This window comes from Colossoma macropomum, unplaced genomic scaffold, assembly GCF_904425465.1.
Source record: "Colossoma macropomum unplaced genomic scaffold, Colossoma_macropomum, whole genome shotgun sequence".
Taxonomy (NCBI): Eukaryota; Metazoa; Chordata; class Actinopteri; order Characiformes; family Serrasalmidae; genus Colossoma; species Colossoma macropomum.
In genome coordinates, this window is record NW_023495515.1 from 2,307,534 (window position 1) to 2,332,287 (window position 24,754).

General features: G+C 38.9%; 1 protein-coding gene across 5 annotated transcripts in view; it reads right to left on the reverse strand.

Annotated features, from left to right (window-relative positions):
- The window catches only part of LOC118802288 (cGMP-dependent 3',5'-cyclic phosphodiesterase), a 259,355-nt gene that overhangs the window by 213,100 nt on the left and 21,501 nt on the right, over positions 1-24,754 (reverse strand). For 2 of the 5 annotated variants that reach the window (XM_036562785.1, XM_036562784.1), the window contains exon 3: positions 21,253-21,322. The exons of the other annotated variants lie outside the window; for them this stretch is intronic. In XM_036562785.1, coding sequence (XP_036418678.1) covers positions 21,253-21,306 — 54 coding nt within the window. In that variant the 5' untranslated portion in view covers positions 21,307-21,322. The remainder of the gene's footprint in view (positions 1-21,252; positions 21,323-24,754) is intronic. 5 annotated transcript variants of the gene reach the window in all.

Below are 24,754 nucleotides of genomic sequence, written 5' to 3' on the forward strand. Positions count from 1 at the left end.
AGGGGGGAGAGAGGATGAGAGAAGGGGTAAAAAGAGGGTGAGAGAGAGAGAGACAGAGAGAAATAGAGAAAAAAGAAAGGGAGAGAGAGGAGAGAGAGAGAGGGGGGAGAGAGAGAGAGATGGAGAGAGAGAGAGAGTGAATGTGAAATGAGAGAGAAAATAACAGCAGAGATAAAACAGAGGAATCAATCTAAGTTAATGAGTCAATTGATTTAAACTCTCAGTATAATTTCCTAGAGCACACACACACACACACACACACACACACACACTCACACACACACACACACACACACACACACACACACACACACACTCACACACACACACACACACATTAATGCTGTCTTCGTTAAACAGAGCTTATTAACAAACAATGCTGTGCGAAAGTCAGAGACCACATTTTTGTGGTTAAAACAGCCGTTAAGTACAAGCGGTTCATTTCTCAGGAGACGCTTCTGAGGAGATATAAATTAACACACCTGCATAATGAACGAGAACATCAAAGGAAAATAAGTGAAAAAGCAGGAGTTTCCAAAACTGGAGTTCAAAAAATGACTGGACGCTACAGAGAAGACGGGACTCCTAGCAACCACCTGGAAGAGCTGGCGGACACCAAAACTGCCCCCATCAGATAAACAGCACTTAAAGCTTTCATCTCTGAGAGAGAGGAGAAAATCAAGCTGATCAGATCTGAAAACATCCACAGGTGTTTCTGTCCATCCTTCCACTGTGAGAAGATGACTCAGCGCTGTGGGTCTGAAAGGATGTGTAGCTGATCAAGAAGAACCTCGCTGAGAAAAGGAGACGGACACATCAAACAAAGAAGCTGAATGATGGACTGACCACCCCAGAGTCCAGACCTCAACACCACTGAATGTGTTTGATTACTTCAGAAAATGATCAACCAGCTTCTAAGACTGAACTTTGGAGGTGTGTCTGCAGATTCTTTGAGGAACTGAAAGTGAGTCTCCTGAAAAGAATGGAAGCTGGAATAAAGGGAGAGAGAGACTCACATTGAATATTAAAAAATGAACCACTACCACTACTAATATTAATAACAATAATAATAATAATTATTATTATTATTATTATTATTATTATTACTTAAAAATGTGCATTTTGACTTCTTTTTTATTTTACAATCATTAGCAGCTAAAGCATAATAATAATAGTAAAAATTATTATTATTATGTATTTATTGTTATTATTATAGCATTTTATTATGAAGTATATATTATCTGCAATACTTTTATATATGCTATATGGCTATTTTTCATACCTATGTATTATGTATTAATAGAAACACTGTTTATAAATGCATTATTACTATAATGATTATTATTAGACCATTATTATTATTAGATTAGAGCAGTGAAGGTGTTTCTTTTTGATGTTACTTGTTAAAAGTCTGAGATTACAACTTTATACACAACTACACACACACACACACACACACACACACACACATAAGCATCATGCATTACTAGAACTCTCAGCAGTGATTAGAGCTGGATTAGAGAGCGTGAAGCAGATCATATCTAATCCTGTTCACAACATCATGTCTGCACACTGACACTGTGTGTGTGTGTGTGTGTGTGTGTGTGTGTGTGTGGTGTGTGATGCATGCGCTTTCCTCACTCATGCACACAGAACTATTTTTAAAAGAATGACAAACACACCCTGATTGAAAATTATGAATAAATAAATGAATAAACAAATATATGAACAGACTAAACGTAAAGGAAGACCCCCACAGAGAGGAGAATAGGACAAAGGAAACGAGAGGAGAGAGATGACAGACATGACTTCACTGCAGGAACAGAGAGAGAGAGAGAGAGACAGAGAGAGAGACAGAGAGAGAGAGAGAGAGAGAGAGAGAGAGATGTGATTTCTTCTTTGTTGTGAAAAAATCAAACTCACACATGATCCCAAATACAGAATTAGAAAAACGATAAATTGTTCTTGTTGCCGCCTGAAAAACAGAAATAAATAAATATACTTTAACTACCTTACTATTTTTATTACTATTATTATTATTATCATTACTGTAATAATTACTGTGGTTGTTGTTATTGCTGTTAATAGGTATCCACCAGAGAACCCTTTAACTCTTTAAATACTGGTTTAAATTATCAGTTAAATCTAAACAATCTGCCCAATGTAGTTAAACTTTATACATTTTATCAATTTTAAGTTGTTGTTATTGTTGTTGTTACTATCTTTGTTGATGTTGTTATTGTTTTTGAACTGAACTGAGGGACAGAGAGACTGAGAGTGAGAGCGAGTGAGAGAGAGAGAGAGAGAGAGAGAGACCCTCAGGGAATACAGAGCACTCAAAAGCTGAAAAACTGACAAACACCTGTCCCATGTGGGTCGTGTCAAAGCTTCATTCCCTGCATGCACGTGTGCAATAATATGCACGTTATCACAGCCACCACCCCCCATACCCTCGACACACACACCCGGCACACACACACACACACACACACACACACACACTCATATATTATTGGTCGTTGCTGGATTCTCATTAGCTAAATGCCCTTAAGAGAGAGGGTCCAAAATTAAATCAATGAATCACTACTACACTCACATGAGTTCGATCTTTCTCCACATATTTAATCTCTTTATTTTCTCCTTCTTTCTTTCCATTCGCTCTGGGGCTAGACTCTCAAAACACTACAGTACAGTCAAAATCCACTTCGACCATCACATCTTTAGGGTTATGATTAGCTGCTACATAATGTCACAAAATGTAATTATTCTGGCTTGAAAAAGTAACGTACTGTTCTTATTTTTTTATTATCAAGCTAGAACCATGAAACTGGATTGCAGAGCCCATATCCGAAAAGACTGCAACCAAGTGGGATACCATAGTCACAGCGTAGCAACACCTTAACAACCACATGGGTAACCACATCAATGACAAGCAACACCTTACAACCACCTGGGATACTCTAGCAATGGCCTAGCAACACAGCTTAACAACCACTTGGGATGCCATAGCAATGGCCTAGCAACACATTAACAACCACCGAGATACCACACCAACCACCTAGCAACCACCTGGCATACCACAGCAATGGCCTGGCAACACTTTAGCCACCACCTACAATACCATAGCAATGGCCTAGCAACACCAACCTTGCAACACCTTAGCAACCACCTAGGATACCATAGCAATAGCCTAACAACACCTTAGCAACCACCCAAGATACCACAGCAATGACCCAGCAACACCGGCCTAGCAACCACCTGGTTTACCACAGGAACGGCCTTATCAACCACTTAGAATACCACAGCAATGACCTAGCAACATCATCGCAACCACATACAAAACCATAGGAACAGCCTTGCAACACCTTAGCAACCACCTACAATACCGTAGCAATGTCCTAGCAACGTCGGCCTAGCAACACCTTAGCAACCAACTGGGTTACCATAGCAATGGCCTAGCAACACCTTATCAACCACTTAGAATACCATAGCAATGAACTAACAACATCTTAGCAACCACCTACAATACCATAGGAACGGCCTAGCAACACCTTAGCAACCACCTACAATATCATAGCAATGTCCTAGCAACACCGGCCTAGCAACACCTTAGCAACCAACTGGGTTACCATAGCAATGGCCTAGCAACACTTTGTCAACCACTTAGAATACCATAGCAATGAGCTAGCAACATCTTAGCAATCACATGCAATACCATAGGAACAGCCTAGGAACACCATAGCAACCACCTGGGATATCATCAGGTTGGTATTAGCTACCAAACTCTTCAAAACACGCTGTTTTCCAGCTAAGACTAGGATGAAAACAGACAATTAGCTTTTGTCTGTTTATTCGTAAGAATACATTTTGTCCTGATGCATCTGGAGTTTGGTAGCCTGTAGTCTGTTTTGTTTGTTTGATTGATTGTTTGCTTGTTTTGACTGACTGGAGTATGGCTAGTGTAAACACAATGATGTCAAATGAAGACCAACACAAAAAACTACCCAGAGAAACAGAGTTTAGGCTGCAAAAGTCACATAAAAACAACTGATATCAGGCTCTGTTTACCTGCTTTACACTTTATATTCACTGTAACTGGACTAAACTCTGTCTTTAGACATAACAGGCTACTCCAATAATATCCAGAGACAAGAATTAAGAATTAATGAATCGGTTCATTGAAAAGATCCGGTTCAAAAGAAGGATTCGTTCTTGAATTGGACATCAATTAATTAATTAAATTAAATGTCTATGCTAGCATGGCGCTACGAGCTAACAGGCAATAGAAGTTTATGTAAATTGATTAGCATTAAATACTGTGCTCAACACACCATCTATAGGTGTATAACTGTAACTGTACACCTTACTGTGGTATATGTGCATGTTAGAGAGAGAGAGGTTGTTTTGTCCCTCTCGCTTATATCTTCTCTTATTAATATCACTGGTACGATCTGTTCCCGTGGCGACAGCGGGCAAGGCTCCCGTCTGTGTCAATATGTGTGCACTTGTGAGAGAGCGAGAAAGATAGAGAGAAAGAATGAGAGGGAGAGAGAGCTTGGCCCAGAGGGGTGAGGCAGATGGTACATTCAAGTGTATGTGTGTGAGACTCCCCGTCGCTAAGACATGCCACCAGAGTTCTCCAGACTGAAGAGGCAACAGCATGCCAGAGGGATTAGAAAAACGAGCTACACACACACACACACACACACACACACTCAGAATTAATGATTGGTTGTGATGACTAGCAGTTACTGCAGAGAGGATTCTAGCAGTGAGGGAAGAGAGCGAGGAATTACGAGCTGTTTACTTTCCTAAGTGCAGCGGTCTAGGACTTGGCCTCAGCTGCACGCAAGACACTTCATAATGTATGTAAAGTCGCATGCGAAGGTTCGAACACCCCCAGCCAAACGACATGCTTTTCTAAGTGAAAGTAAGTGAAACCATCCTCTACAGAGAACATTTTCACGCACAATTACTTGCTGAGTTTAACATACAGTATAAAAGGTGCCATAACTTTGGCACAGGCCCACGTTTTATGTGTTTTCTTCCCCAATTTGTTACACTCTGCACTTTCTCTGCACTTTCTCTGCACTTCTTTTCACTTAGAAAATCAACAACGTCCTAATTTTATTAGCAACCACCTGGGATAGCACAACAACGCCCTAGTAACATTAGCAACCACCTGGGATATCATCAGGCTTGGTGTGAGCCAGCTAACTCTCCACTCAGCACTGCATTGAAAAACTTGGCCAGGAACTCAAAATACACACACACACATTTTCTAAGCCGCTTATCCTAGCTGGAGCCTATCCCAGCAGTCATTGTGAGGAAGGTGCAATTTGAAATAATTTTGCAAAAAAAAAATTGCTTGGATGAGAAGAAAAGGTTGGGTTAATATATATATATATATATTAAAAACTACTGTTTTTTTATTATTTTACAGGATTAGAAAGCAAAATACTGGGCATTTAGAGCAGTGCATTGATTTACAGGAACATACCAGATACTGGCACCTGTAAATTTACAGGTTATTACAGTAAATAATTTACAGTACTTTACTGTATATATGCACAATAAGTGAACAAAAACTGGAGTTCAGAAAATGATTAAAAGATACAGACAAAAGGTGACTCCAAAAATCACCTGGAACCACAGAATCATCTGGTAGACTCGATAAAGGAAAATGAAAAGAATGCATAAAAGGCTGATGGATGTAGTGGGGACGAATGCAGCAAGGGGAAGAAATCTGACAATAGCTATAATTGTGGCTGATGAAAATGGCCGTGTCTAGAACCACATATCGCTGCTGTCAGAACAAAACTTCGAATCTCCATTTTTGTCATTTTTCAGTTTTTGACGTAATTTGAAAATGCCTGTTACACTTTACGTTGGGTGTAAATTTCATGACAAATTGGCCTAAAGAAATGGAGCGAAATGACTTGAGTAACAGTTCACATGCACTGAGAAATCTGATTACAGAGCTAAAATGCAGCCTTTTTATCAGATTTCTTAATTGGATTTCTAGACCTTACTCTGATCTAAGAAATCAGAGTATACTGTTTACATGACCATTTGAACAATCAGATAACTGCAGGAATACAATTATGATTGGATCACTGAGTGCATGTAAACACACTCATTGATTTACATTAAAACTTAAGGATGTTTTTTCCTTCAGCAATAGACTGTAGTTAAATTAGTACATACGTTTACATACTATTAAATTGAACATACTTTTTAGCAAGGTATTACACAAACTAAGAAATTCTACGTTTTGACCACTTTGCGACCATTTTTTGCAGTTAAAAACATTTTATGACCACCCCTTTTTGTCCACCCACCCCTCCAAAGCCCCCCTGACCCAAACACACCAGTACACAGATTAAAGAAATTGTAGAATAATAATAAAATTGTAAGTCACTTATTGGGCCTCCACAACAATCCACAGATCTTTAGCCTGGCGCTGAAAAAATGCTCAAGTTCAGCGGTCAGTCAAGACCCTCCCTCAGCAAATAGAAATCCATAATTGACATTAGCCTGTGTACCTGTACCTGAGCTTGTATGCACTTGTCACAATTATTTTCTCAGTGTTGCACCGACTTTACAGATGTTCACGTCAAATTTTGCGGAAGGTTTGAATGGAAAACCAGCTATAGATAGTGTTAACCTTTAAACCTAAGCTTAACCTTTTGCACCACCAAAATAACAAGATGAAACAACTTGTTTTTAATATATTAAGCACATGGAAATGGTTTTAAAACCAGTTGTGCATGTTCAGCAATCACACAGCTGAACTCACACCAGCAGGAGCACATGGATGTAGAACTCTGAAAATGAGAGGTGAAATAGTTTCCAAAAAAATGTAATTACTCACTATAATATTACTAAATATGTGTTTCTTAAATCTGTAACTACACAGTTATTAGAGGCACCTCATATAAAGTGTGCCTAAGTTAATATAACATGGTTTTATTCAGAGCAATTCTAGACAATTTCTTTTGGTCCATTGATCATGAACCCATAAGATGTAAAGAGCAGCTGTTGTTTTTTTTTAAATTGAGATTTTAAGGCAAGGATGAAAAGTAAGAATCAATCCATCCCCTTATCTTTATTGAGAGAGATGAAGAGAGAGAGTGAGAGAGAGAGTGAAATAGAGCCATCATAAGGGCACTGAGGAATACTATGAGCACAGTGCCCAGCTTGGACCACACACACACACACACACACACACACACACACACACACACACACACACACACACCACACACACACACACACACACACCACACTCACAGACTGTAAATAACCTACTAGATTCACCAGGCATACTGAAGACCCTCCCAAGGCACCAACAAGGGCTGCGATGGTCAGTTAAAATCCAGGACTACAGATGCCAAAAATGTATTAATTATAAAAAAGAAGATATAGTACCCTTGGAATTGGAAGCCAAATTCCAAAACCAAGACTGATTCAATGACCAACTTTTGAGTTATTTTTAATATAGTTTTTACCAAATTGTTTTTCCCACACTGTAAAAAAAAGCTGTAACTTTACAGTATATATTTTACGGTAAAATACTGGTTTTTTTTTTATTTTACAGGATTATATTGCAAAAGACCGGGCATTTAGAGCAGTGCACTGGTTTACAATAACATACCACACAGCGCAGTTTACAGTAATTTACTTTTGCCTGTAAACTTACAGGTTATTACAGTAAATATTTTACAGTACTTTACTGTACATATCCTCTTACAACAAGTGAATAAAAACTGGAGTTCAGAAAATGATTACAGAGAAAATATGACTCCAAGTGACCACATGCAGTATCTGGTAGGCCACCAAAACTGACCCCATCAGATAAATCATCCATCCTCACATCATCCATAACCATCTGTTTGGCTCTTCCACCTCATGAGAACTCCAGCACATAATCAGGGCAGTGAAGAGGATCATCGGATGTATCTGCCAACACTTCAGGACATCAACAACAGCAGGGTTGAAAGCAGCTGACCCCTCTCATCATGGACATCACCTCTTCCAACCACTTCCCTCTGCTAGAAGATTCAGGGTCATCAAAGCGAGCACAGCCAGACAGAGCTGTCGCTCATTAACCACAGTGGACACCTTGCACTTTAAACATAAACTGAACATAACAAACTTCATTACTGTATCACAATAACTCCTCTGTGCTTATTGGCACAACTGAACAGATGTTGCTTTTTTACAATGTTCATATCTTTTTGCAATATTCCCTGTAAAATAGTTATTATATATCTCCTACTACTCAGACCTGCAAATGTGGAGATATTTATACCTGCATTATACAAATATGCACACCTTTTACTAATATTTTTCCATTTTATTACCAACTAGTTACCATTAGTTAGTAACAACTAAAAAGTTTGCATGTTATTTTTAGGTAAGAATAACTTACTTACCATTATTTTACAATTTTATTATCAATTTGTTACCAGTATAATTACTAACTTATTAATTAATAACAGCTAAAAAGTTAGTGTGTTACTTTTAGGTTACTATTAATTGTTACCATTGTTTTAATTTTTCATGTTATTTTTAAAATGTATCGTTATTTTTAGATTATGATAACTTTACTATCATTATTTTATTATTTTATTACCAATTTCCTACTAGTATAATTACAAACTTGTTAATTAGTAACAACTAAAAAGGTAGCATGTTATTTTTAGGTTACTAGAACTTACCATTATTTTACCATTTCATTACCAATTTGTTACCAGTATAATTAACAACTAGTAGCAACTGAAAAGTTAGCGTATTTTTAGGTAAAAATAACTGTTCCATTATTTTATAATTTTACTACCAATTACTACCAATTAGGTTAGTATAATTTGTTACTAATATTTTATCATTTTATTACCAATTTATTACCAGTATAATTACCAACTTATTGATTAGTAACAACTAAAAAGCATGTTATTTTTAGGTTAGTATAACTTGTTACTGTTATTTTATTATTTTACTGCCAATTTGTTACCAGTACAATTATTAACTTATTAATTTGTAACAACTCAAAAGTTAACATGTTATTTTTAGGGCTAGTATAACTTGTTACCATTATTTTATCATTTTATTACCAACTTGTTACCACTACAATTACCAACTTATTATTTAGTAACAAAACAACTGCATGTCATTTTTATTAGTTATTACTGACTTAGCATTAAGCAACAACTAAAAAATTGCATGTACTTTTTAGGTTAGTATAACTTCTTACTATAATATTACTATATTGTTATATCCTTACCGATCTGCAATGTAAAGTGTTACCAATATTCCTGTAGATTTCTTTGATAAACCGAGGTCTCTTGAAAAGAATGCGTAAAGTGAGAAAGGGAGCAACCCTGAGAGCCATTTCAGTATTGTACATGCAGATATCTGTCACATTAGCAACTCTAGCAGCGCTAGCTAATGAGCTTCTCCTCACTCTTATGTTTCAAAATTGCTTATAATTACACAGCAGCGTGTTCATTTTGAAAACACCAGGGTTCTGTGATATTTTTCAGTCGGTCTGATCCTAGGTGAGATGCCACATGATCTGAAAAGTGGAAAATCCAGCATGGTTTCATCTTCACAGGTTAGCACACATTGTGCCGACTGCAATTAAACACCATCTGAGGGGAATTTTAATGATACAGAACGAGCATGAACAAAGTGCTGTTATGGCAGATAATGAGGTGTGTAAGCGTGTGAGCGTCACCGTCACCTTATGAATATGCCATTATAGGCCGGGGTCAGATTCCTCTAGGTGTTCTCCATTATGATTTAAATAGAGCGTAATAAGTTCTAATTGTTCTGTTCAGCCAAAGTTCCTCTCCGGCGTTCCGGTTTTCCATTTTCAGAAGGCGCGTTCCGCCCTGACCCGGAGTTTTGCTTCCGCTCCGGCTCCAGCACGGGCTGCAAATTGAGTTTCCCAAAGCAATCACAGAGCTTTTCAACAGCGAACACCACGCATTTGTGTGAAGGACTTTAATGCGGCCTACTGCTGAATCTCCTTAGTGCTTAGCAAGCTGTTTGCATTAGCGTATGGAGTCTAAACAGCTCCATTCCTTTCCTACACGTTCTCTTATCAAATCCGCACTGCGCCACGAGCCGAAGAAAGAATGCAGCGGGTTTTGTTGCACAGGAGAAGAAGGAGAAGTGACAGAGCGTGGAGTTTTGCGGATGAATAATGCAAGCTAGCGATTTGTCCAGAATCCGGAACGAGGGGAGGAAAAGGTAGAATGGAGAGACGAATAACAAGAGGTAATTACATCCCCGGAGAGATAGAGCAAAAGGAGGAAAATGGGACATGCAGGTAGAGGATAACAGTTGAAGGAGATACAGAGGTGGAGAGAATGTGGGAGCAACAGAGCAAAAGAGCAAGACAGAGCAGATGGGAACAAAAACAATAGAAACTTCAAATCCTTTTCTGGACTTTTTCCTTCGAATCCTTTGGTTCCGCAACAACAGACGAACAACAGAAGCACTAGACAAACAGGGTAGAAAGTGAGAGTATGTAGGGGTGGAATGATTGGGCCTGGTGGGCCTAGGCCTATCCACTTTTATCACAGGACCACCCAAAATGATGACTCAAATGTACTTTAAATATTACAATCTTATCAAATAAATCAAAAATGCAAACAAAAATTAACTGGCACTGTCAAAGGACGCCACCTTTGCACGTCCATTTGAGAGATTTCTGCCCTGCTAGGTCTGCCCTAGACAACTGTAAGTGCTATTATTGTCCAATGGAGTCTAGGAGTAACATCAGCTCAGCCACAAAGTGGAAGACCACACAAACTCACCGAGCAGGTCTTGTTGGTTGCATCGTTGTTTAAAACAAGACTTAAGAGTTTTATTTTTTACATGTATCTCAGTCGTTTTTTTTCGCTTTAACAATGACACTAACGATGACATTTCCAGTTATGGTCGCTACTTTGTCCAAGGAGGTGAAATTCAAAGTTCGGCCAACCCACAAATCTGTTATTCCCATCCAAAATGACAACATTAATCGATCAGCTTTATCAAACGCAAGTTCACTTTGATTACAAAGTTATTTTGGAAATTACAATCGAAAATTGTAGAAAATTCCAAGTATTTTCCCCTGTACATACTTTTCAACCTCGCTCTGAATCATCTTTCCTTGGGCTCCGAACCTTTTCTTCTGACATCTTGAAAGGAATCCAGTGCTTTCCAACCCCATCTAAGTCACACAGATAGTTTTGACGTGTTTCCCTATTTTTGGAAAACAACTGAAAACTCGTTGACTATGGAAAACACCTACAAGCAACTGGGAAGGTGCTGAATTGAACTGAATCATAATCAGAAATTTTTAATTCAATCAAGAGAATTATACATTTTTTTGTAAAACTCTGTTAGGAATTTAAGTCAAAGATATTCATGAACAAAACTCTACACTCTTAAAAAAGGATGGTTCTTCAGGGATTCTTTAGTAAATGGTTCTGTATAGACCCATGAACACTCAAAGAACCATTTGTATGATTAAAGGCTTCTTTGCATCATTCTATATAGAACCTTTTCAAAAGGGGTTCCATATAGCACCAAAAAGGGTTCTTCTATTGCTAAGCTTGACATCATAACAATAGAGGAACCTTTTTTGGTGCTATATAGAACCATCCATAGCACATGCTCCATCAATCTGAGGAACCTTTTCATGATGCAAAAACCCTTCTATCAGGTAAAAGGTTCTTCGAGTTCTGTCTAGAACCATTTTCTTTACTAAAGAACCCATGAAGTACCTTCTTTTTTAAGAGTGTAGGGCATGTATTTTAGGTAGTAATGCATCTTCAAATGTTTATTCATAGAATTCAAACTGCCTGCTGGCTTCTACTATAGGTGAGGTTTCGAATCAAGGAAATGTAAAAATTATCATCTATGGTTTTTTATGGTTGTTCACAATCAGAAAAACAACACTAGAGACTCTTTTCTTTGGGAAGTGATGGAGCCACAGTGGTCAGCAGGATTTTCATGCACCTAATGAAGCAGAAGTGCCACCACCTTTTATTACTGTCCTTCCATACATTCCAGAAGCGCAATTGTTCATAGCGGAATCATTTCCCATTTCCATTTTTCTCCTCACGCTAGACCAATTTCACCTCTATTTACATGTCATTTAAGACTAAGCATATTCTGATTGAACCTTCAGGATTTTCCTCTCTTCCATGCCTTTTGTTCTCCATCTGTTCATCGAAATGAGAACGAAATGGTTGGAAAACAGACACTTTTGCTCCACTCATTCCTTTTTTTCCTGTTCATTATCCATTTGCCTTTTTCTCATTCCAGTTACTTCCATCACGCAAATGTGAAGTTTATGATCATGTGCTTATTTCTCTGACTGTAGCTGTAGTGCAGTGGAACGCTGTGTGGACACCTGGGAAAAATGACTATTGGCCAGATATGACAAAATTAGTGATCCCCCTAATGATCTATGCTATGCTAACCCATATGGTTGCTAAGGTGTTGCTAAGTCACAGCTATGCTATCCCAGGTGGTTGCTAAGGTGGTGCTAGGCCATTGCTATGCTATCCTAGCTGGTTGCTAAGCTGTTTCTAGACCATTGCTATGATTGCCCAGGTAGTGGCTAAGGTGTTGCCAGGCTGTTGCTATGATATCCTAGGTGGTGGCTGAGATGTTGCCAGGCCATTGCTGTAGTATTCCAGGTGGTTGCTAGGCTGCTGCTATGATATCCCAGGTGGTGGTTAAGATATTGCCAGGCCATTGCTGTGGCATTTCAGGTGGTGGCTAAGGTGTTGCTAGGCTGTTGCTATGATATACCAGGTGGTGGCTAAGGTGTTGCTAGGCTGCTGCTGTATGCCAAGCCAAATGGTTGCTTAGGTGTTGCTAGGCTGTTACTATGATATCCCAGGTGGTGGCTAAGGTGTAGCTAGGCCACTGCTGTGGTATGCCAGGTGGTTGCTAGGCAGTTGCTATGATATCCCAGGTATCAGTCCCGAAAGCACAAGCACACTATTACCGTATTGGCGTTATGATCAACTTAAATAAACTATAGCCATTCAGTACATGTGTCAATATTAGATTTGACCACATCATTTGATCAAGAGAGGAAGTAAGAGGGGGGAGAAGGGACATCCTAGCCTGGTTACCCTATTTGGTTATCCCCCCAAGTGAATAGTTTGTTATTAGTATAATACATGCTACGAACTCCTCTAGGACTATGATGTCTCTTCACTACAGTTAGCCATCAGAACAGAACAGTACAGAAGCAGCGGAGAGAAAAAGTCCAGTGGAGTGGAGGTAAATATGTCTGTCTTCACTCTCAAATCCTCAAACCATTGCCAGCTGCCATGTCGGATTTTAGAGCCTGTTTTGACAAGCGACCTTCATGTGTCAATTTGCTTTTGTTCTTTTGTTTTTTTTTTTTTTTCTTTTATGAGGACAAGAAAGAATCACTGCAGGCCATTATCTCCCCCTCGCTCGCTCTATCTCTCTCTCACTTTTCCTTTCTGCCTGCCTCTCTAAGCACAGCAGTACCTTTTGACTCTACCTTAACGGTCTGTTAACAGAACAATTAGAGGATGTCAGTGATACGGTTTGTTTTCCATCTGTGCGTGTGTGCAGCAGACATTTTCAACCAGCTTTGATGTTATTCCACGCGTCAAAGTGCTAGCGCCTAGCCTGACACTCTTTGTTTTCTTTTCATTTCTTTCTCTCGTATTATTTGACCCGTCTTTTTTATCGTAAGGAAACAGGAGAACAAACACGGAGAAGTTAAGCGTGACATTTTCTCAAAATAACGAGCCGCGGATTAATTTCACAAAGGAAAACATTCCCCGTGATGGTGAAACGTGTGTTTTGCTAGCGTGTTTGGCGAAGATTAACACACGCACACACAACATTCCAGAAAACATGATGAATACACTAAAATAATTCTCACACTTCTCTCTCTCTCTCTCCCTCTCTCTCTTCTCTCTCTCTCTCCCTCTCTCCCTCTCTCTCTCTCCCTCTCTCTCTCTCTCTCATTCTCTGATGTCAGTCAACATTAAGCCTCATGTCATTTCTGTCACTATTGCTCCAGGCTGTTGCTTTCACACTCGCCTTCACCTCTGCTTCTGTGGGGCACCAGACCCTCTAATTTCTGGGGACTCGAGTCAGCAACTCGGACTCTAGGACTCACAACCCAACTCTGAGTTACCCCTAACTAACTCCTGACTTGACTCAGACCTGTCCTTAACTGACTCACGACTTGGGCTCTCACTCATCCTTAACTGACTCCCAACTCGACTCAGACTCACCTTTAACTGACCACGATCCAACTCAGATTCTCCTTTAACTGACTCAAAACTTGACTCAGATTAATTCTCTACTAACTCGCAACTCAGCTCAGACTCACCCTTAGCTAAGCATGATCCAACTCAGATTCTTCCATAAGTAACCATGGCCCCACTCAGATTCGACCTTTAACTGACTTAAAACTCGACTTGACTCAGACTCGTGAGCCAACTCAGACTTGTGAGCCAACTCAGATTTGCCTTTATCTGACTCAAAACTCATCTCAAATTCATTCTTTACTGACTCGCAATATAACTCAGACTAGTGACTCAACTCAGACTCGCCCTTAACTGACCCGTGGCTCGACTTACACTCAGCCTTAACGGACTCACAACTCGGATTCACCCTGAACTGACTTGCGACTCGACAAGTACTCATCTTTAACTGACTTATAACTTGACTTGTACTTGGCTTTTAATGACTCACAGCCCAACTCAGATTTGCCCTTAACTGACTCGTGACTAGACTCACACTCCAAACTGACTCATGACTCAACTTGGACTCAGCCTCAGCAGACTTGTGACTTGACTCGCCCTTAATTCACACTTAGTTCTCGACTCTGAATCCCTTAATTAACTTTGAAATGCTGTAACATTAACGTAAGAATATGTATGTATATAAATTTTACAATTTTCCATATAATGCCATTTTGGAGATACTGGATTTTTTCTTTGAAAGCAACAGTATACTAAGATATGATATAATTTAGTCTAAGAACAAGCAAAGAGGAAAAACAGTAACAGATGTTTGCAGCTTCTGGAGAACTGTCATAGAAATGTGTACCATCGTATACGAGCATGCTAATCAATCAAACCATTCACACTAGTACTGACCTTAGCACCAGCTGTCGTTCAGGTCAGAACTCATGAGCCAATAGTAAGACAGACTGCTAAGAGCATTGCATTAGGCCTCTGGCCTGGAGTGCACAAGTTATGCAGTGGGAGGGTGGTAGCCTAGTGTTAAGACAGGTATGCCAGCAACCAGTATTCCCAGTTGTGTTCCTGGGTGAAGCACATAACCCCCCACTGTAACCCCTATAACCACATAAGCCCCAGGTAGTGCCTCTGAACTGGCAATGCTGTGGGGACGGCCAGCAGCCTTATTTCAAGAGAGGTGAGCCAGCAACCAGAAGGTCACAGGCTCAGATCCCAAGACTGACTTGATATTCTTGGCTGTGCCTTGGTTGTGCCAGATCTTTGGTTCTAAAGGGAACCAAAAAGCATCTTATGGAATGATGTCATAGAAGAGCCACTTCATAAAGAACATGGTGGATGGATTTTTAAAGAAGTGTTTTTGCGCAACAGATATGCAAATCTAAAGGACCTTTTTAACATTTAAAGAACCTCAATATAATATAAAAGTCCTATACCTACACTACTTACAGGTTTTTTCCTGAAACCATATATCCAAGCCAAGAGCCGTTATTTTTAAGAGTGTGGTCAGCTCTAACGGAAACAGGCCGGCCACTTTGCTTCAGCTTCTTAAGCTAGCTAAATGCTCATATCTTGATTAGCTTGCAGGCCTAAAACACCTCAGCCTGCAATTTAAGTGCAACATAAGCAACTTTTATTAAACCTGACAGTTTTATGAATAATCTATGAGATTGTAATTTATTAATTTATTCATGTCGTTTGTAATCAAGTTGAATGTTCCCAATGTGTGGAAGGTAGCTTGCTATAAGCATGAGGATAGCCTGTGAGCTGAGTGCTGCCAAATATACACATATATTTTGCTTTTTTGGGGGGGTAGGTGTGGAGAAGTGGTCATGTAATGCCACTGAACGCCTCCGGCTACAGGACACTGGACACCACTGGGGACAGACACAGTGTGGAAAAACTAACAGATGGACTAACAGATTTTTTTCCACCCACCTAGACAGCAACTCATGCATCAATCCATCCATCCAGGGATATGAAGTATAGCTGGAAATGAAGTGTATATCCATATGTATACTGTGTATATTTGTGTTTTCTGTTTTGTAGAAGTCAATGTTGTTCATTTGCATTTCCGTTAAGTAGCTGTATTTGAAAGTGCTAGCATTAACTGATGGCCAATCTGGTCAATTGATCAGCCTAGTGATTGATGCACATGTTGATTTAAACGAGTATTGATTACCTTGACCAGGGGCATTCAGTGTGTCGTCGTAAATGGATACTCTAAATCATCATGACTCATCCCGACCCTCTCAGAGCTCATGCGCAAGGTGATTCTAACATTCATACGTTATTGCTGTCAAACAATTATCATCTATGTATATTGCAGTTGGCATTTCTTGTCATTTAATCATGTTCATATCATATTATAAATGTGTTTAATGTAGAAACTTTCATGTGATAAGTAGGTTTTTTAAATCCAGTTATCACTGCAATGATAATGCTAATCATTACTAGCACCTCCATGGCATTTCCAGTGTTAAATTAGTATCAAGCTAACGGTGATGGATATCAGGTTTTCCCATACTGGGTTTGAAACTACATATGAAAGATCTAACCGAAAAACATTTAAAGGTTGCAAGACATTCGTTACTTTATATTTTGTACAGTGAATCCTTCTATTTGAGGCCTAACAGTAACCAAGAAGCTTGCTAGCTTGTTAGCTTTCCTGAATTAAGATCGTGAGAAGCAGTAATTGCTAAACCAACTTCTAAGACTGAACTTTGGAGGTGCTAGAAAAACATCCCTGCAGATTTCTTTGAGAAACTGAAAGCGAGTCTCCTGAAAAGAATAAAAGCTAAACACACTAAATGCTGAAACATATGATACATTAAGTTATTGAAGCTTCTGTGTAATTCATTATGTGAAATATTTGTTTTATGCCTTTCCTGATGTTACTGTATTGTAACCTGCACAAGCTACAGTCTTACTTCCTGCTCTAAAAAAGGGCAGGGGCGTGGCTAAAATAAGGCTCCGCCTTTGGACTAAAACTCTGTGTTTTGATAGTGACATGAAAATGTGGGACATTTTTTAATAAAGTTTTTTATTTAAAAATGAAACTAATCGTAATTGTAATTATTTATGTTGATTTTTTACAATTTGATAAAAGTAGGCGAAAAATTAGAATGAACAAAATTAGAGAAATTCAAAGAAAAATGATGTTTTTTCATCTTTGTCATCAACATTATATACAATATATCAAATATTTTGAAACGGCTTAGAATGTGGGTCAGCCAATCAGATTTTAGGACCATCCTTTACATGTTTTATAGTAGCTATTTTACTGGCATCGCATTTTCACAATGAACATCAAAGTTGCCACAGTATTTAACACTGAACGTCAGCTGATGCATCGTTATATATCGCTGCCGACAGAACAAAACCTCGTAGCTCGTATTTTGTCGTTTTCTGGTTTTTGACAGAATTTGAAAATGCCTGTTGTCCTTTACATTGTCTGTAAAATTCATTATGAATGAATCAAAAGAAACGGCCCAAAATGACTTGGAAATATGTCTGGTTCCATTGACTTACATTAAAAGTAAAGTGTGTTTTTTCCTTCTCCTGTAAAGTTACCATGTTGGAGATACGAGGTTTTGTTCTGAAAACAGTGATATGTTTTATATATATTGAGGTTTAGTTTTAGAATATTTAGTCTTTAGCTGTGGATGTCAACACACACACACACACACACACACACACACACACACACACACACACACACCTCCAGACTGGAACATGGAGTCTCTGACTGAAAAGTAGAACACAGCAGCAGTAGCGTGTGTGTGTGTGTGTGTGTGTCGGGGGGTGTAGGGATCCATCCCTTGAGAAACTGTGTTCGGTTAAATCATAACACAGTCTGTCACTTTGGAGAAATTAGGGACACAACCTTTACAAGAAAGGAAGAAAGGAAGAAAAAAGAAATTGACTAAAAAGAAATTGGACACATCTGAGAGATGAGAAACGCAGGGTAACATTGAGAGTTTGCACAGATCACTCTATAAAACTGGTTCAAAGCCAGAGTTTAAAACCATTTCGGACTTTTAACTAACTTGGACTTTAGACTGAAATCTTTTGCTTTCAATGACCCTGTAGCTTAATTATGTTTATTAAAATTAATAATTAACCATTCCATTTTCTCACTCACTATCAGACTTTACCAAAGGTTTCAGTTGTGCCTGTTTTGCTTTCACACTCACATTCACCTCTGCTTTTATAGGGGCACCAGACCTTCTAATTTCCTGGGACTCGAGTCAGCAACTCGGACTCTAGGACTCGCAACTTAACACAATCTCGCCACTAACTGACTCACAACTCACCTCAGAGTTACCCTTAACTAACTCCTGGCTTGACTCAGACTTGTCCTCAGCTGACTCACAACTTGACTCTCACTTATGCTTAACTGACTCGCAACTCAACTCAGACTCGCCCTTAACTGACCATGACCCAACTCAGATATGCCTTTAACTGACTCAAAACTCAACTCAGATTCATTCTCTACTGACTCGCAACTTGACTCAGACTCGCACTTAACTGACTCATGACTCAACTCGCACTCGCCCTTAACAGACTCGTGACTCAACTCAGACTCACCCTTGACTGACCATGACCCAACTCATATATGCCTTTAACTGACTCAAAACTCTACTCAGATTAATTCTCTACTGACTTGCAACTTGACTCAGACTCATGACTCAAGACCCAATTCAGATTCACCTTTAACTGTCTCAAAACTTATCTCAGATTCATTCTCTACTGACTCGCAATTCAACTCAGACTCGTGACTCCAGACCTTCTAATTTCCAGCGACTTGAGTCAGCAACTCGGACTCGAACTTACCATGACCCAACACAGATACATTCTCTACTCACTCATTCTTCACTCAACTCGCACTCGCCTTTAACGGACTCATGACTCAACTCAGACTCGCCCTTAACTGACTCATGACTCAACTCGCACTCGCCCTTAACAGACTCATGACTCAACTCAGACTCGCCCTTAACTGGCCATGACCCAACTCAGATAAGCCTTTAACTGACTCAAAACTCAACTCAGATTCATTTTCCACTGACTCGCAATTTGACTGAGACTCGTGACTCAACTCAATAAGGCTCCGCCCACAGACTAAAACTCTTTGTGTTTCGGTAGTGACATGAAAACGTGAGAGCACCTTGTGTGTACATTTAACGCAATCCTCTTTGGCATGTTTGGTATTTGTTGATATCAAAACAAACAAAAAATATGTGACTATATAATTTATATAACATTACATAACTACGTAATTACTCACTTTCAATAATCTTGCAAAACAAGAGTAATAACTCTGGAATTTTATGAGTTAACTCTGTCTTACGATTTTAATCCTCTTCCCCACCTTCATTTCTAATTGTCCTCATACTTAATAATTAATTGAGAATTATTTATCAGTGATATTTCCCAGCAACAAAAGACCATAATATGTATAATCAAAAGAATTAATTAGCTGTCAAACTGGCTAATGAGGACGTCCAGTGTGTAATTAGTAGCTCTGAAGCTGTACGAGGAGCAGGAGGAGCAGCACATCCACCTTATCAAAGCCATCACATTCCATAAGGGAGGAGTTGGCTCTTAACGAGCTCCAATGAGTGGTAATGAGATAATTAGGGAGATAAGGAGGGCTGTCACCAGTGGAAGGTGCTTCAGCTGTGCTGTTTCAGTCTGAAGCTTCTTTAGACTCTATATTTAGACTAAAAAGAACTCTTATTTTGTATTTTAAAGAAAGATACCCTTATTAAAATATAAACATTATGTGTGCTGTGTTTTACTATGAATACAGTTAAAAGCTTAAACACAAAATATTTTTATTTTGTTGTTATTATTGTTATTATTATTACTATTATACATTTTATTTTAATATTTGTTTACATTGTATCCTAAAAATTGATCATTTATTCATCATTAGTTTTTTTTTATTTAGTTATTTTTTTATTTAGTTATTATTATTTAGTTAGTTTTATTTATTTATTTACTATAATTTTTCTGTATGTTTATTACCTATGTTTTATGTATTTTAATAAAATTAAAAGTCCAATCATATTATTATTAATTATAGTTATAAAAATGATTTTTTTATTATGTACTATTTTACAGGTTTTATTGTGTATCTTTTTAGTATTCTATCTTTTTTATCATTTAAAATTATTGTTTTACATTATATTCCTTTGTCCTGTTGATTTTTTTTATCTTTTTTTATTATCTTAATCAAACCTTTTATGCCATAAAAGATTATAAATAAATAAGATTGAAATAAAAGATGTGAAAATAAATATACACAGATGACAGCATGTGATAAACAAGCCATGTAAACACAATTGTCACATTCTGTTTACATAAACATAAAGAAATTAATCAACCTAATCAAAGTTTCAACCACAACCACAGCCATATACAAAAGTTTGGGCACCCCTGCTCAAATTCATTTTTATTATTTTTTTAAAATGAAAAATAAATACATATCTTCTACAGAGAACAAACATCTACACATTTTAAAGCACAATTACTGTTTATTTACTGAAATGAAAATGCTGGACAACAAACAAAGCGTAAAATGTAGGGTGTGCAAAGGTTACGGCAAAATATTCAATTTTATGTTACTTTTTTAAAATTTGTTAAACTCAGCAATTAAATAGAAATTGTGCACAAAAATTAGCAGAAAAATCACATTTTAATTTATTCCCTGTATAAAATATGCTGAATATCAACAAAATAATTTAGCTCAAACTTTTACATACGACTGTATTAGTCCCTTACACTGGACGACAGCAACTGGCGTAAAACATACACTGATAAATGGATGGAAGTCGCGTTGGACGGCATATTTGATGAGGACGAAAGCAACGTTACAAAACGAGGAGAGGAGAAAGCGGCAAAAAGGACAGCAGCAGTGGACGCACCAGTGAACGTGTATATATAAATAAATGAGTGTACGTCTGTACGTGTATGCGTGACATACCTGGACGCTCGGGTGGTGCATGTTGGACGAATGGTTGCACCGTCGGCTCTGCATTTGGACACACTCAGTGCTGTTAAGGGACAAAAAGAGAGTGATGGAGGAGAGGCGAGAAGAAGGTCCGAGGGGACAAGTGGACCGAAAAGGACGGACGACAAAAAAAAAATGACCAAGCGGGACGGGGCCTGCGCACGCCTCCCTGAAACGCAGCTGTTACGGTCAAAGACACGCACACACACACGCACAAAGACTGACAGAACCAGCCGCGTGGCAACTTGACCTTCCTGACCTCTCCTAGCTCTCATCTATTTTAATATTAATCCAGCACATCTGGTGTGAGTGTATGCAGAAAGCTGGCTGTGACAGGATTAACTGCAGCCATTGTGCACCAACCCCTGGGGTGGGACGTCCTGTGGCCATGGTCCCAACGGGACATCCACACACACACACACACACACACACACATGCCCTCCACATGCTTTCTTCCACCATCTATCCCTCCATCACTGACCACTCTCTCAACCCACCTTAATTAAGTAGGTGATGTGTTATTAAGCCAAATTTGAAGGATTAAAAAAAACTGGCAAGAGGTTTCAAAATTGTCAAAAAATAAGCAGTATTCTCTGCTCTGAAATGCTGGGGGCGTGTCCACTGAAGGCACTGAAACCACACCCAATCGCGGGAATGGTTCAGCCTCAAGTGTCAAATACCACTATGACCTGAAAAATGTCCAGCAGCTTTACTGGACTTGTACAGCGAATACAACGTATACATGTTTGAGCCACCAGAGCCGAATCTAATTCGGAGCCAAAAGACACTGACCTCCCCAAGAATCAACGTTCCTCTTAGTCTGCAAAAGACTAAGAGGAAAAACATCTCACAAGTGAAAACACCATTTTGCAATATAAATAAATGTAATATCATTACTCTAATAGTGAATTATGTTGCCTGTAATTGTTGCCTAATTATGATAGAAATGGTGGTTAAAGCAGAAGTTAGGACAACACTGGGGTTATGCTAAAGCTAGGACAGTAGGAAATTCAGTCTAGTTAGGATGTACCTGTGATACTGTTTTCTTATCTGGATTAAGGGATAGATTATGAACTTAAGAACTGTTGCTCTGTAATAGCTTCTGTCCTGAATTCAGTCCTAGCTGAAGTTGTCATGATGACTAAACAGATAAGATTTCAGAGTTCCTTATGAAAGGGGACTATCTTTTATCTAATCTCCTCAGAAATATCTCCTGAAAAATGAATAACTTGTACTTATTGGCTGTTTTAACTGGGGATTAAACAAATGAATGATGGTCTGACTTTTGCATAGTACTGTATACAAATAATAGTGTTTCCATCTGCTCTATATGAGAGCATTAAATTCTCCACAACTGTAAAAACTTGAAAAATAAATACAAATTGCTCAGAAAATTTCAATTAATCAGGATAAGGCACCTTGGGAGCTGTCAAGCCTTGCGCAGCCATTTAATATAACTTAAGTAGTTCCATACTTGCTTGGTCTGAGATTTGCCACGAGTATTTTAAAGGACTAGTTGAAAAGGCAAGGAGTGTTCTTTAAAGTGTTTAAAGTGTTCTTTACTTTTGGAAATGTAATTTTGCAAGTATTCATTTTCAAAAAGCACTTGAACAAAGTACAAATCTTCCAAAATAATGCTTAAATATAGTGATGAAGTATTATTTCTCAAGTATGTTTCACCCTTGCCTGCCCTTTGAGATGTGCAACAAGTACTTTGTATTTACATTGTTTTATATTATTGTATATTATCACGAAAATGTTTATCCACCTTAAGTGAGCGTACAAACGTACAGTGGGGCAAAAAAGTATTTAGTCAGCCACTGATTGAGCAAGTTCTCCTACTTAGAAAGATGAGAGAGGTCTGTAATTTTCATCATAGGTACACTTCAACTATGAGAGACAAAATGAGAAAAAAAAATCCAGGAAATCACTTTGTAGGATTTTTAAAGAATTTATTTGTAAATTATGGTTGAAAATAAGTATTTGGTCAATAACAAAAGTTCAACTCAATACTTTGTAACATAACCTTTGTTGGCAATGACAGAGGTCAAACGTTTCCTGTAAGTCTTCGCCAGGTTTGCTTCACTGTAGCTGCTATTTTGGCCCATTCCTCCATGCAGATCTCCTCTAGAGCAGTGATGTTTTGGGGCTGTCGCTGGGCAACACAGGCCACTCCAGAACCTTGAAATGCTTTTTACGGAGCCACTCCTTCGTTGCCCGAGCGGTGTGTTTGGCATCATTGTCATGCTGGAAGACCCAGCCACGTTCCATCTTCAATGCTCTCACCGATGGAAAGAGGTGTTGGCTTAAAATCTCAGGATACATGGCCCCGTTCATTCTTCCCTTAACACGGATCAGTCGTCCCGTCCCCTTTGCAGAAAAACAGCCCCAAAGCATGATGTTTCCACCCCCATGCTTCACAGTAGGTATGGTGTTCTTGGGATGCCACTCAGCATTCTTCTTCCTCCAAACACGACGAGTTGAGTTTCTACCAAAAAGTTCTATTTTGGTTTCATCTGACCACATGATCTTCTCCCAGTCCTCTTCTGGACCATCCATATACTCTCTGGCAAACTTCAGACGGGCCTGGACATGTACTGGCTTAAGCAGGGGGACATGCCTGGCACTGCAGGGTTTGAGTCCCTCTCGCCGTAGTGCGTTACTGATGGTAGCCTTTGTTACTTTGGTCCCAGCTCTCTGCAGGTCATTCATCAGGTCCCTCCGTGCAGTTCTGGGATTTTTGCTCACCGTTCTCATGATCATTTTGACCCCACGGGATGAGATCTCGCGTGGGGCCCCAGATCGAGGGAGATTATCAATGGTCTTGTATGTCTTCCATTTTCTTACAATTACTCCCACAGTTGATTTATTCACACCAACCTGCTTGCCTATTGTAGATTCACTCTTCCCAGCCTGGTGCAGGTCTACAGTTTTCTTCCTGGTGTCCTTCGACAGCTCTTTGGTCTTGGCCATGGTTGAGTTTGGAGTCTGACTGTTTGAGGCTGTGGACAGGTGTCTTTTATACAGATAACGAGGTCAAACAGGTGCAATTAATACAGGTAACGAGTGGAGGACAGAAGAGCTTCCTAAAGAAGTTACAGCTCTGTGAGAGCCAGAAATCTTGCTTGTTTGTGGGTGACCAAATACTTATTTTCCACCATAATTTACAAATAAATTCTTTAAAAATCCTACAAAGTGATTTCCTGGATTTTTTTTTCTCATTTTGTCTCTCATAGTTGAAGTGTACCTATGATGAAAATTACAGACCTCTCTCATCTTTCTAAGTAGGGAGAACTTGCACAATCAGTGGCTGACTAAATACTTTTCTGCCTGTTTTTTCAATTCCACTGCCGCCCGCAAGATATTGTTTTGGGTTCCGCTGGAATCCCACAGGCCTGCAGACCTCTACTAGCTGGTCACCTTGTATCTCAAAAAACAGTAACTTTAAAGGAAAATGGAAAAACATTTAAACTGT